This window comes from Tachypleus tridentatus, chromosome 9, assembly GCF_004210375.1.
Source record: "Tachypleus tridentatus isolate NWPU-2018 chromosome 9, ASM421037v1, whole genome shotgun sequence".
Taxonomy (NCBI): Eukaryota; Metazoa; Arthropoda; class Merostomata; order Xiphosura; family Limulidae; genus Tachypleus; species Tachypleus tridentatus.
In genome coordinates this window covers 8,227,201-8,239,927 of record NC_134833.1, presented here as the reverse complement: position 1 = coordinate 8,239,927, position 12,727 = coordinate 8,227,201, and the positions used below count along the sequence as shown (strand labels likewise).

Below are 12,727 nucleotides of genomic sequence, written 5' to 3'. Positions count from 1 at the left end.
GAAGGCGAAATTATGTGTTTTTGTAATGTTTGACCTTTGACCCCTTAAAATTTGAATAGTTTCTTGGGGTATTGAATCAAGGTGGTATTCTACTGTTGAGACAATTGACTGTAAAGTAAACAAGTGGTGCATAGCTGGAACTGTTTTAATGAATTAAAAAAAACGACCATAAAAAATTTAATATATCTTCCTTCCTTTGGTGGCTATATAAATAATTAATGTAATGGCATATGATAATTAATTATTAAATACATTATTAGCTTAAGTGTAAAACTGTCAGCGTCTTAACTAAATAGGAGGATTACTACTACCAAAGGTGGGCCCGTCACGGCCAAGCGTGTTAAGGCGTTCGACTCGTAATCCGAGGGTCGTGGGTTTGAATCCCGTTCGCACCAAACATGTTCACCCTCCTAGCCGTGGGGGCGTTATAATATTACGGTCAATCCCACTATTCGTTGGAAAAGAGTAGCCCAAGAGTTAGCGGTGGGTGGTGATGACTAGCTGCCTTTTCTCTAGTCTTACATTGCTAAATTAGGGACAACTAGCGCAGATAGCCCTCGAGTAGCTTTGCGCGAAATTCAAAAACAAAACAAACTACCAAAGGTTCCCAATCCACATGTGGCATTTATTTCGTTGTCTTCACACAGATGGCGCTTTCCTACGGTTTTTGAGAAATTAATCCTTCTGACAGATGTTTTATAAACGTATAATTATTTTAATAAATTATCTAACATGTAAGTCCACATTTCCTATATCTCCATGGTGACGTATCCAGAGGCGAAAAAATAGACGTTAAGCCAGTACCAAGGAGAAAAATGTAAACAGTCAGTAAACTTCTGAAAGAACTGAAAGTCTAACGGTTATCAGAACTAGAGTTATAATACAGTAACCTAAACGATTGACTGGATGTCAGCTACGGTGATAGGTATTCACATCTGATTTCGACAGCTATAACCAGGAGTTTACAAAAATCGAGTACACATTCTAAAAATTTAGAATGAACTCTAATTACGTTTCATATTGATCTTAGACAAAATGGAGAAGGCATAACAATCTTTGTGGCTTTCTGTACTTCAGTCAAGTGAAGTAAAAATAACCATTGAAGCCGTTCTGATGAAGAATATGCCACCTTAAATAAACATTCGTCAAGACAACCCTTGTTTATTTTTATAAACAAGTTTGTTGTCCCCTGGTTTTACAAATGGAAATTATAGATTATGTGCCAAGTTTTATAAAGAAGGCTTGCATATATTTTATCATCGCAGTATTATAATAAAAAAATATGTGTTGCTGTACTTGTTAGCTAGAATTGGTATGTATTCCAAATCTATCGTATATTCAATAAATAATCCTTATGTTACGTCTTTTCTGATTAGCTAGGCCTAGAAGTTGAAAAATCCAAGATTGTATTTGTTTTGTATTTGTAATAATATGTTAAGAGCAAATCTGTATTTTGTTTTATAAAGAATGTAAATAAAGATAAGTAATAACATTTTTGTGTTGTGATTGAATAACAGAATATCGGTTATACGTAGGTTAATGTTGTATTACGTCAGAACATAAATACTCTTCTACGGGATCTTGTCCTTTTAAAAATCTTACAATATAAACCTAAATTACTTGAAGTATGTTTAGCCTATGTTATTGTTAAATATTATACAGCAGACCAACTAATTAATTATTAATTTACTCTTATTTTTCACCGAAGATAAAACTGAATATGTAATTTGTGACGTATAACCCTAATGTGTTCTCTGATTGGCCGTACCGTCTGTAGTTCATATAATCAAAGCACAGTTTTTGATCATTAAACCATTTAAAAATATACTCAAATATCCCATCCATATTATCTACGCATCATTATTATAAGAGGCGTAACTGCATATCTTTGTTCGATGAGCCTTAAATAGGAGAAACTAAAGTTCACAGCAGAGGGCGTGAGGAATCATAAAATGTGTTAAGCCTCAACGTCGTAGATGATGTTTACAATTTTACGAAAACGAAATATCTAATAGAACCACTTCTATTCTATTCCGATGTGAGGCCTACAGTTTAATATTTACATGTCAAACTAACCGACACATGCGTTTCTAAAGAACATAGTGGGTGGAAACATTATTACTTCATGATGAAAACTGGTTATTTCGTTTGTTCTTTTCACTATTACTTTTAATATCAAGACTAAAAAGTGTAAACCAGGCGTTTGAGGGGAGAAGGATCTTTTCGTCTGCTAGCTTTAAACTGAGTAAACAAAAACTGCAATTTTGATTTGAAGTAATTTTATTACGATATGGAAGGATTGTTCAAAACTAGTCAAAAACGTTTTTAGAAAAATTAACAATTTTAGTGCAATAGTAAAGGTGTACGTTCCAAAGAAAAATTATTTATTCCCATAACAAAATTTATATTCTACAGAAACTTAATGCTAAATGTACACAATAACAACCTTACATGGATATTTAACTTTTTTTTTTTTTTTAATCAAAATACAAGTCGAAAGTTACTTACGAATTTGGTAACACCTGTTGACTGAAATTCGAATTAAGGTTATTTCAGTTAAAAATATACAGTGTCCAAATATAAAGGGTTTGAATCTTTGAATAGACAACTTTTTACATTGATTATTACATAATGGAAGACCAGAAGCCTCAATATATACCAAGAAAAATAAAATAAAACAGTATTTAGAGATCACTTACACTAATAATAATAATATTTCAATCATTTACATGGATCTACGGTAAAATTACAACTACATTTTAAAGCATTCGAACACAAGAAATATCCTGTTTAGAAGAATATAACATTGAAAAATATGACCAAAACTTATACACATATGTATATAAGTGTGTGTGTTCTATGTGATGGTTTATATATATATTTTGTAACCTAATAAAACCCTACTCCCCGTAAAAAAAACAATGAAGTTTAAGAAAACCAATTTAAACTAGATATTACACAACGCTGGTAATATCTATAGAGCCATTTTGTAACTATTTTGTAACTATTTTCGCATCAAACAAATAAACTGAGAACGAGTTTCACATTTACAGTTACATTAAATAAATCACCACGTGACGTAACCAACATCGGTATCACGTTTCAACCAATAACCGCGACGTTCCTTTCTCTTATACACACGTGGTCCAATGACAAGAGTTTTAAGTTCTGATGGGTTATTCACGTTTTCATGCATCCTTCGACGTTTTCAGGCCAATCACAAACGTTTTCGTTTGCGTTGAACACCAGCTGATCGGGACACGGCATATGATAGCGAATTTTACCTTGACATAAGAAATATTTCGAACATTCCTTCACATCTCGGTGGTAAGAGATAATTCCATCTGGCTCTTCACACACGACTTCTTCTGGATCTGGTAAAAATACGTGGAAGCCATAAACAGATACATTAGTTCAATAAACAGAAAGGAAATAGAGCAAAGCTGACGTGGAACAATTTATTTAGTGTTAGCTGTTACTGTTATGTTGTCTACAAAAAAAACTATGGAACTAAAACAATACAAACATTACAAAACGTCCTGGTGGTAAATTTCAGAACATCTGTCTAATAGTCTGATATTTGCCAAGGTTTATACTGGCACTAAAGTGCAAAACAATTAAATTATACAAAACTGCCTCAGATATAGGTCAAATCTTATATTGATTAAATAAACCATTTTTCTTTGGGTATTGAGACATTCTAAATTAGGTATAAATTTTCGAAGTGCTTCTAAATAGGTTTATACATATGGAAACCATCTTCCAAGCACAAAACTTTCAGCTGTGAAATTTGTTTTCGATATATGAGAAAAAAAGAGACAATTGTAATTATTAAATGAATTACATAAATCTAAAAAAAACTGACTCATTTAATTAAAGTGTGATTGAACAGACACGTTGTTAACGGTAGGATATAACATTGTTACTTAGTGTCAGTAGTACATGTTGGAGTATACAAGACATATTCAGTAGTACATGTTGGAGTATACAAGACATATTCAGTATATTTCTTTAGGAGTGTTTTACTAATATACATGGGCCCAGGCATGGCCAGATGGTTAAGGCATCCGACTCGTAATCCGAGGGTCGTGGGTTCGAATCCCCGTCGCACCAAAAATACTCGCCCTTTCAGCTGTAGGGGCGTTATAACGTTACGGCAATCCCACTATTCGTTGGTAAAAGAGTTAGCAGTGAGTGGTGATGACTAGCTATCTTACACTGCTAAATTAGGGACGGCTAGTGCTGATATCCCTCGTGTAGCTTTACGCGAAATTCAAACCAAACTAAAATACAAACCACAGCTAACAGTACAAAATGGTAATACCAAACTTAATCGTGAAACAAGTTTTACTTGTAATACCGGGTTTAATCACCTGTTATCACAACTGTCATCAAAGAAGCACAGTTTGAGTATTATGACCAATAGTAATTATTTTACTCTTTACGTGTTGGCCTCTGGCTATTTGATAAAGTGGAAAATGAAGGTAAACAAATTAAAAGTTGTTTTCCGTGGCCACGAAAAGATTTGAAAACTGCTCTCAGATCAATAGGATATGTTTAGTATAATTAAGTCCAAATTTGATAAATGATTTTGAAATTCGTAATTAACTTAAAAGTGTGATTTCAACGTTCCATACCAAGGAACGTAGAATCCGCAATTTAAATTTATTAACATAATTACGTCACTCGTTTCATTGCGAAGTTTGACAATCGAGTTAAAAAACAACAACAAAAAACACGTGTCTTACCGACCAGCTGACCAAGAGAGTTATGAATGTTTTAAACACGTGTCTTACCGACCAGCTGACCAAGAGAGTTATGAATGTTTTAAACACGTGTCTTACCGACCAGCTGACCAAGAGAGTTATGAATGTTTTAAACACGTGTCTTACCGACCAGCTGACCAAGAGAGTTATGAATGTTTTAAACACGTGTCTTACCGACCAGCTGACCAAGAGAGTTATGAATGTTTTAAACACGTGTCTTACCGACTAGCTGACCAAGAGAGTTATGAATGTTTTAAACACGTATCTTACCGATCAGCTGACCAAGAGAGTTATGAATGTTGCTACTCAGGGCTTCCAGGTTCGCAACTTTGTAATCTTTCAATTCTTCTTTCAGGGTTCTTATGAGAGGATAGGAAAAGCCCATACACGACCCCATGAAGTCGTCCATGTCTAATGACCAGATCATCACACCACCGTAACCTGCTTGCATCAACCACTGGGCCTGGAAGAGACGGACTTTTTAACCCTAATATTAACATAAGAACACAATAAAAACAAGTTTCTCATATTACCCTGAAACCTAAACATGTTAAATCCGTTTATGATAAACTTAATCTCACTGACTATAGCATAAAATAATCTTCCAAGAATCGATTTTTAATTTTTGATAGCTTATAAGATACAAAACGACGTATTATTTGAATGTTGCCAATATAGAGGAATCTTATTACAACGTAATAGGGTTGGTTTATTACGAAAGCAAAACGCACTCCCCACGTAGTTATGCGTTTTTAAATATGAAGTTTCATTGTTTGTTTGTTGTTTCCAGCTGTGTCCACTGCGAGAAACCAAATTCAAATATCGTAGCAAGTTCGTAAACTTATCGCTGTTCCGTAGGAGGACAAAAGGTGGCTTGAAATGTTGAACAAGTAATGCGTTATATTACTTTTTAAATTAATAAATATATTTGGGCTTGCCTCACGTTGAAATGATGGTTGTTCAGACGGTTTTAGGTCCATAGAACTAACGGTTATTTATATTAATAAAAATAATAACATATTTAAGTCAATGTTGTATTCTTTCAGTTGGAAACAACTATTTTTTTTTTTACTTTCCTAATATTAACTACAGAAAACATTCGTGACTTATAACTGCGTTAATAATACTCTGTCTTCACAGATAGCACATTAGTTTTATGTTAACATAATGTGATCATGAATTACTTGTTATTTTAACTGACGCAATTTAACACTTGGAAGTGACGACATCTTTTAGCAATTTGCATAAATAGCTTCATAAAAAACAGAATATATACATAATTTACAAATCATATTTTATTATTTCTCGCTTTAATTTCCACATAATTAACAAGTAAAAGAATTGCAAGAAAAGACAGAATAGAAACTGCTGTGAGTGACTCAAATATCACTTACTTTTAGTTTCACGCTTCTCAAATCGTCAAAACCAACCCACTGGTCATCCTTGTAGGCGTAAGGCACCATTTGTTCATTATCCCACACGAGCACAGCTCCGGATTTAAGAAAGTCGCAGATCTGGAGAGAAATTGCGAAATTTCAGTATATTTGTGTGTTCGTTGAGTGCTAATTATCGAAACTTGATTGTCTTGTTTTATAAAACCCCCAGACTTACCGCTGATCCACTAGGGGGCCATTTGGAGCAAAAATAATTACCTGGTATGTCTACACAACTTGAAGAAGTTTTAAAAGTATGTGGGTCACAAAAAATAAAAAAATGAAGAAATGGGTGCTCTCAAAAGGCAGACCCGGGGTCGTTTGTTTTTTTGATCAGAGTAAATTGATAAAAATTACAAAAGAAATTAACTATTGTCAGCATCCAGTTACGAATTCCATTTTCCTTTATGAATTATTGTACCTCTAATAATAGCTATGTCTTTTAAACACTTGTTTCCTTAATGCAAATCTACAAACGGACTGTCTACACGCTGCCCACTGTGGGAAGGCCCAGCATGGCCAGGTGGTTAAGGCACTCGACTCATAATCCGAGGGTCGCGGGTTCGAATCCTCATCATACCAAACATACTCGCGGGAGCGTTATAATGTGACCGTCAATCCCACTATTCGTTGGTAAAAGAGTAGCCCAAGAGTTGACGATGGATGGTGACGACCAGTTGCCTTCCCTCTACTCAACTGAATTGGGGACGACTAGTGCAGATATCCCTCGTGTAGCTTTGCGCGAAACTAAAAACGCCAAAACCAATCCACTATAAGTGGAACCGGTTGTCTTACCACCAGATCGTGAATTGGGTTTATATTACTCAAAATGCGACAAGCACGAACACCAATAAATAACATGTCTTGTGCACACTACACGTCATGAAATGAAAAATTACGAATCGCACACGTGTACTTTTGTTTTCTTGGGTGAGTTGGGTCATGGTTAAACATACTCCGTAAAATGTTGTTAATATTTATAAACACGCTGTATTGCAAACACCAAATAAAAATTTCGTACTTCGGACGGAAATTTCAAAATTTTGAGTTTACATGTAAAAAAAATTCCAGTGATTTTCAACGTTTTTTTCCCACTCCTCACCCACAGACTCGTGGTTACAAGACCGTTGTTTAATACATTTTCAGACCTGATCTGTGTTAACAGTCCTGGCTGTTGAGGCGTAATATGCGAGTCACGGATTCAAAACCCATCACGACATATGCTTCCTCTCTCTTGTGTGGCCAAGCGCGTTAAGGCGTGCGACTCGTAATCGGAGGGTCGCGGGTTCGCATCCCCGTCGCGCCAAACATGCTCGCCCTTTCAGCGGTGGGGGCGTTATAATGTGACGGTCAATTGCACTATTCGTTGGTAAAAGAGTAGCCCAAGAGTTGGCGGTGGGTGGTGATGACTAGCTGCCTTCCCTCTAGTCTTACAGTGTTAAATTAGGGACAGCTAGCACAGATAGCCTTGAGTACCTTTGTGGGAAATTCAAAAACAAATAAACTCTCTCTCAGTTATGAAGGCGTTATAATGTGACGATGTATCTCATTTTTCGGTCAAAGAAACAGCCCAAAAATCGGCATTATATGCCTTGCCTCTCACCTATATTTTGATATTCAGGGACGGATAGCGCAGACAGCCCTCGAGTAGCTTTGCATAACAACAACACCTGTTAAACACTTGCCTCAAAGAAGGATAAGAATCCAGATTCACCGGTGTAGTTCCCGGGTTGACCACCTCCCACGGCGGGGGCGCCGATGTCTGTCAGAGACGTGTTGCTAAGAGTGAAACTACGTCCGTATGTAGGAATACCGATACACAGCTTTTCCTTAGGTGCTCCTCGTTTGACCCATTCTGCAGCACTGTAGTCCTTTTGAAATATTGTAAAAACAGGTGAACACTGACATAAAACGAACATGTGGGGAGACAGTTTGAAAGTTATAAAGAAACATGGTGTTCTCCTTCTATTAATACACCGCATCGATAAAAATATACAAAACACCGGTGAATATACGTAACACGACTCTTCATTATGCGTAATACAACTATTCTTAGACGTTACTAACAGCAGACTGTCTTGTGTAATTACTTTACCTTCTGGTATATCAGCCAGATTTCTTGATGTTCATGTTACAAAAAACACATGAGGTGTGATGTGGTTCAGACGTCTGGGTGAGAGACTTATTGTGAGATGTGATGTGGTTCAGACGTCTGGGTGAGAGAGTTATTGTGAGATGTGATGTGGTTCAGACGTCTGGGTGAGAGAGTTATTGTGAGATGTGATGTGGTTCAGACGTCTGGGTGAGAGAGTTATTGTGAGATGTGATGTGGTTCAGACGTCTGGGTGAGAGAGTTATAGTGAGATGTGATGTGGTTGAGATGTCTGGGTGAGAGAGTTATTGTGAGATGTGATGTGGTTCAGACGTCTGGGTGAGAGAGTTATTGTGAGATGTGATGTGGTTGAGATGTCTGGGTGAGAGAGTTATTGTGAGATGTGATGTGGTTCAGACGTCTGGGTGAGAGAGTTATTGTGAGATGTGATGTGATTCAGATGTCTGAGTGAGAGAGTTATTGTGAGATGTGATGTGATTCAGATGTCTGAGTGAGAGAGTTATTGTGAGATGTGATGTGATTCAGATGTCTGAGTGAGAGAGTTGTTGTGAGACGTGACGTGGTTCAGATGTCTGGGTGAGAGAGTTATTGTGAGATGTGATGTGATACAGATGTCTAGATGAGAGAGTTATTGTGAGATGTGATGTGATTCAGATGTCTGAGTGAGAGAGTTATTGTGAGACGTGATGTGGTTCAGATGTCTGAATGAGAGAGTTATTGTGAGACGTGATGTGGTTCAGACGTCTGGGTGAGAGAGTTATTGTGAGATGTGATGTGGTTCAGATGTCTGGGTGAGAGAGTTGTTGTGAGATGTGATGTGGTTCAGACGTCTGGGTGAGAGAGTTATTGTGAGATGTGATGTGGTTCAGATGTCTGGGTGAGAGAGTTATTGTGATATGTGATGTGGTTCAGACGTCTGGGTGAGAGAGTTATTGTGAGATGTGATGTGATTCAGATGTCTGAGTGAGAGAGTTGTTGTGAGACGTGACGTGGTTCAGATGTCTGGGTGAGAGAGTTATTGTGAGATGTGATGTGATACAGATGTCTAGATGAGAGAGTTATTGTGAGATGTGACGTGGTTCAGATGTCTGGGTAGAGAGTTACTGTGAGATGTGATGTGGTTCAGACGTCTGGGTGAGAGAGTTATTGTGAGATGTGATGTGGTTGAGATGTCTGGGTGAGAGAGTTATTGTGAGATGTGATGTGGTTCAGACGTCTGGGTGAGAGAGTTATTGTGAGATGTGATGTGATTCAGATGTCTGAGTGAGAGAGTTATTGTGAGATGTGATGTGATTCAGATGTCTGAGTGAGAGAGTTATTGTGAGATGTGATGTGATTCAGATGTCTGAGTGAGAGAGTTGTTGTGAGACGTGACGTGGTTCAGATGTCTGGGTGAGAGAGTTATTGTGAGATGTGATGTGATACAGATGTCTAGATGAGAGAGTTATTGTGAGATGTGATGTGATTCAGATGTCTGAGTAGAGAGATTATTGTGAGACGTGATGTGGTTCAGATGTCTGAATGAGAGAGCATTGTGAGACGGATGTGGTTCAGACGTCTGGGTGAGAGAGTTATTGTGAGATGTGATGTGGTTCAGATGTCTGGGTGAGAGAGTTGTTGTGAGATGTGATGTGGTTCAGACGTCTGGGTGAGAGAGTTATTGTGAGATGTGATGTGGTTCAGATGTCTGGGTGAGAGAGTTATTGTGATATGTGATGTGGTTCAGACGTCTGGGTGAGAGAGTTATTGTGAGATGTGATGTGATTCAGATGTCTGAGTGAGAGAGTTGTTGTGAGACGTGACGTGGTTCAGATGTCTGGGTGAGAGAGTTATTGTGAGATGTGATGTGATACAGATGTCTAGATGAGAGAGTTATTGTGAGATGTGACGTGGTTCAGATGTCTGGGTGAGAGAGTTATTGTGAGATGTGATGTGATACAGATGTCTAGATGAGAGAGTTATTGTGAGATGTGACGTGGTTCAGATGTCTGGGTGAGAGAGTTATTGTGAGATGTGATGTGGTTCAGATGTCTGGGTGAGAGAGTTATTGTGAGATGTGATGTGATACAGATGTCTAGATGAGAGAGTTATTGTGAGATGTGACGTGATTCAGATGTCTGAGTGAGAGAGTTGTTGTGAGACGTGACGTGGTTCAGATGTCTGGGTGAGAGAGTTATTGTGAGATGTGATGTGATACAGATGTCTAGATGAGAGAGTTATTGTGAGATGTGATGTGATTCAGATGTCTGAGTGAGAGAGTTATTGTGAGATGTGATGTGATACAGATGTCTAGATGAGAGAGTTATTGTGAGATGTGATGTGGTTCAGATGTCTGGGTGAGAGAGTTATTGTGAGATGTGATGTGATACAGATGTCTAGATGAGAGAGTTATTGTGAGATGTGATGTGATACAGATATTCGAGTGAGAGAGTTATTGTGAGACGTGATGTGATACAGATGTCTGAGTGATTGGTTATTGTAAGGTGTGATGTGATACAGATATCTGGGTTAGAGAGTTATTGTGAGATGTGATGTGATACAGATATCTGGGTAAGAGAGTTATTGTGAGATGTGATGTGATACAGATATCCGAGTGATTGGTTATTGTAAGGTGTGATGTCTGAGTAAAGAGAACATTTTGAGGCCTGAAGGCAACTCCAGTTCTTAGAATGTTCATTCCACAGTTGTAACACATATGGTTAACTGAAAGCCATGCATCAAAACGTACCAGAGAAAAAGGAACAATATCACCATGACAACACCAAAAATACTGGAGACTTTATTAAGTGTGATTTGTGAGGGATGAATGGTGACAATGTTCAATATTAAGTGTGATTTGTGAGGGATGAATGGTGACAATGTTCAATATTAAGTGTGATTTGTGAGGGATGAATGGTGACAATGTTCAGTATTAAGTGTGATTTGTGAGGGATGAAGGGTGACAATGTTCAATATTAAGTGTGATTTGTGAGGGATGAAGGGTGACAATGATCAATATTAAATGTGATTTGTGAGGGATGAAGGGTGACAATGTTCAATATTAAGTGTGATTTGTGAGGGATGAAGGGTGACAATGATCAATATTAAGTGTGATTTGTGAGGGATGAATGGTGACAATGTTCAGTATTAAGTGTGATTTGTGAGGGATGAATGGTGACAATGTTCAATATTAAGTGTGATTTGTGAGGGATGAAGGGTGACAATGTTCAGTATTAAGTGTGATTTGTGAGGGATGAAGGGTGGCAATGTTCAATATTAAGTGTGATTTGTGAGGGATGAAGGGTGACAATGTTCAATATTAAGTGTGATTTGTGAGGGATGAAGGGTGACAATGTTCAATATTAAGTGTGATTTGTGAGGATGAAGGGTGACAATGTTCAATATTAAGTGTGATTTGTGAGGGATGAAGGGTGACAATGTTCAATATTAAATGTGATTTGTGAGGGATGAAGGGTGACAATGTTCAATATTAAGTGTGATTTGTGAGGGATGAAGGGTGACAATGTTCAATATTAAGTGTGATTTGTGAGGGATGAAGGGTGACAATGTTCAATATTAAGTGTGATTTGTGAGGATGAAGGGTGACAATGTTCAATATTAAGTGTGATTTGTGAGGATGAAGGTGACAATGTTCAGTATTAAGTGTGATTTGTGAGGATGAAGGGTGGCAATGTTCAATATTAAGTGTGATTTGTGAGGGATGAAGGGTGACAATGTTCAATATTAAGTGTGATTTGTGAGGATGAAGGGTGACAATGTTCAATATTAAGTGTGATTTGTGAGGGATGAAGGGTGACAATGTTCAATATTAAATGTGATTTGTGAGGGATGAAGGGTGACAATGTTCAATATTAAGTGTGATTTGTGAGGGATGAAGGGTGACAATGTTCAATATTAAGTGTGATTTGTGAGGGATGAAGGGTGACAATGTTCAATATTAAGTGTGATTTGTGAGGGATGAAGGGTGACAATGTTCAATATTAAGTGTGATTTGTGAGGGATGAAGGGTGAGAATGTTCAATATTAAATGTGATTTGTGAGGGATGAAGGGTGGCAATGTTCAATGTTAAGTGTGATTTGTGAAGAATTACTGTTCGTGGTTCTGTGGATAAAAGTCACCTTACGTCGGTTCGTGGCAGTGATTGTGTAACCTATAACATGAATTAATCACTATTACGTTACTTTTTTAATGTTTCACTTTCTTCGTTTGTGGAATTCTTGAGAACAATGATAAACAGTAACCACCAATAGATGGGTTATAAAGGTCCTGAATAATACTTACCACTGTTAATTTACTCTGATATCTACTCGCACTCTCTAAAGGAAAGAGGGGGCTATTGTGTCCCACCTGTTTTTCCCAGTCCCCATGGAAATCATACGTCATAACGTTCATTATATCGAGATACCTACAAGGA

The 12,727-nt window shown here is 37.4% G+C and overlaps 1 protein-coding gene across 1 annotated transcript in view; it reads right to left on the bottom strand.

The window, feature by feature from the left end:
* Positions 1-2,262: 2,262 nt before the first annotated feature.
* Positions 2,263-12,727, bottom strand: part of LOC143224727 (putative chitinase 10) — an 83,816-nt gene continuing 73,351 nt past the window's right edge. Inside the window, exons 13-17 of the mRNA XM_076452986.1 lie at positions 12,595-12,718; positions 7,885-8,070; positions 6,161-6,280; positions 5,037-5,229; positions 2,263-3,374 (exon numbers count right to left, since the gene is read on the bottom strand). Of these exons, the coding sequence (XP_076309101.1) occupies positions 3,181-3,374; positions 5,037-5,229; positions 6,161-6,280; positions 7,885-8,070; positions 12,595-12,718 (817 nt within the window). The 3' untranslated portion in view covers positions 2,263-3,180. The remainder of the gene's footprint in view (positions 3,375-5,036; positions 5,230-6,160; positions 6,281-7,884; positions 8,071-12,594; positions 12,719-12,727) is intronic.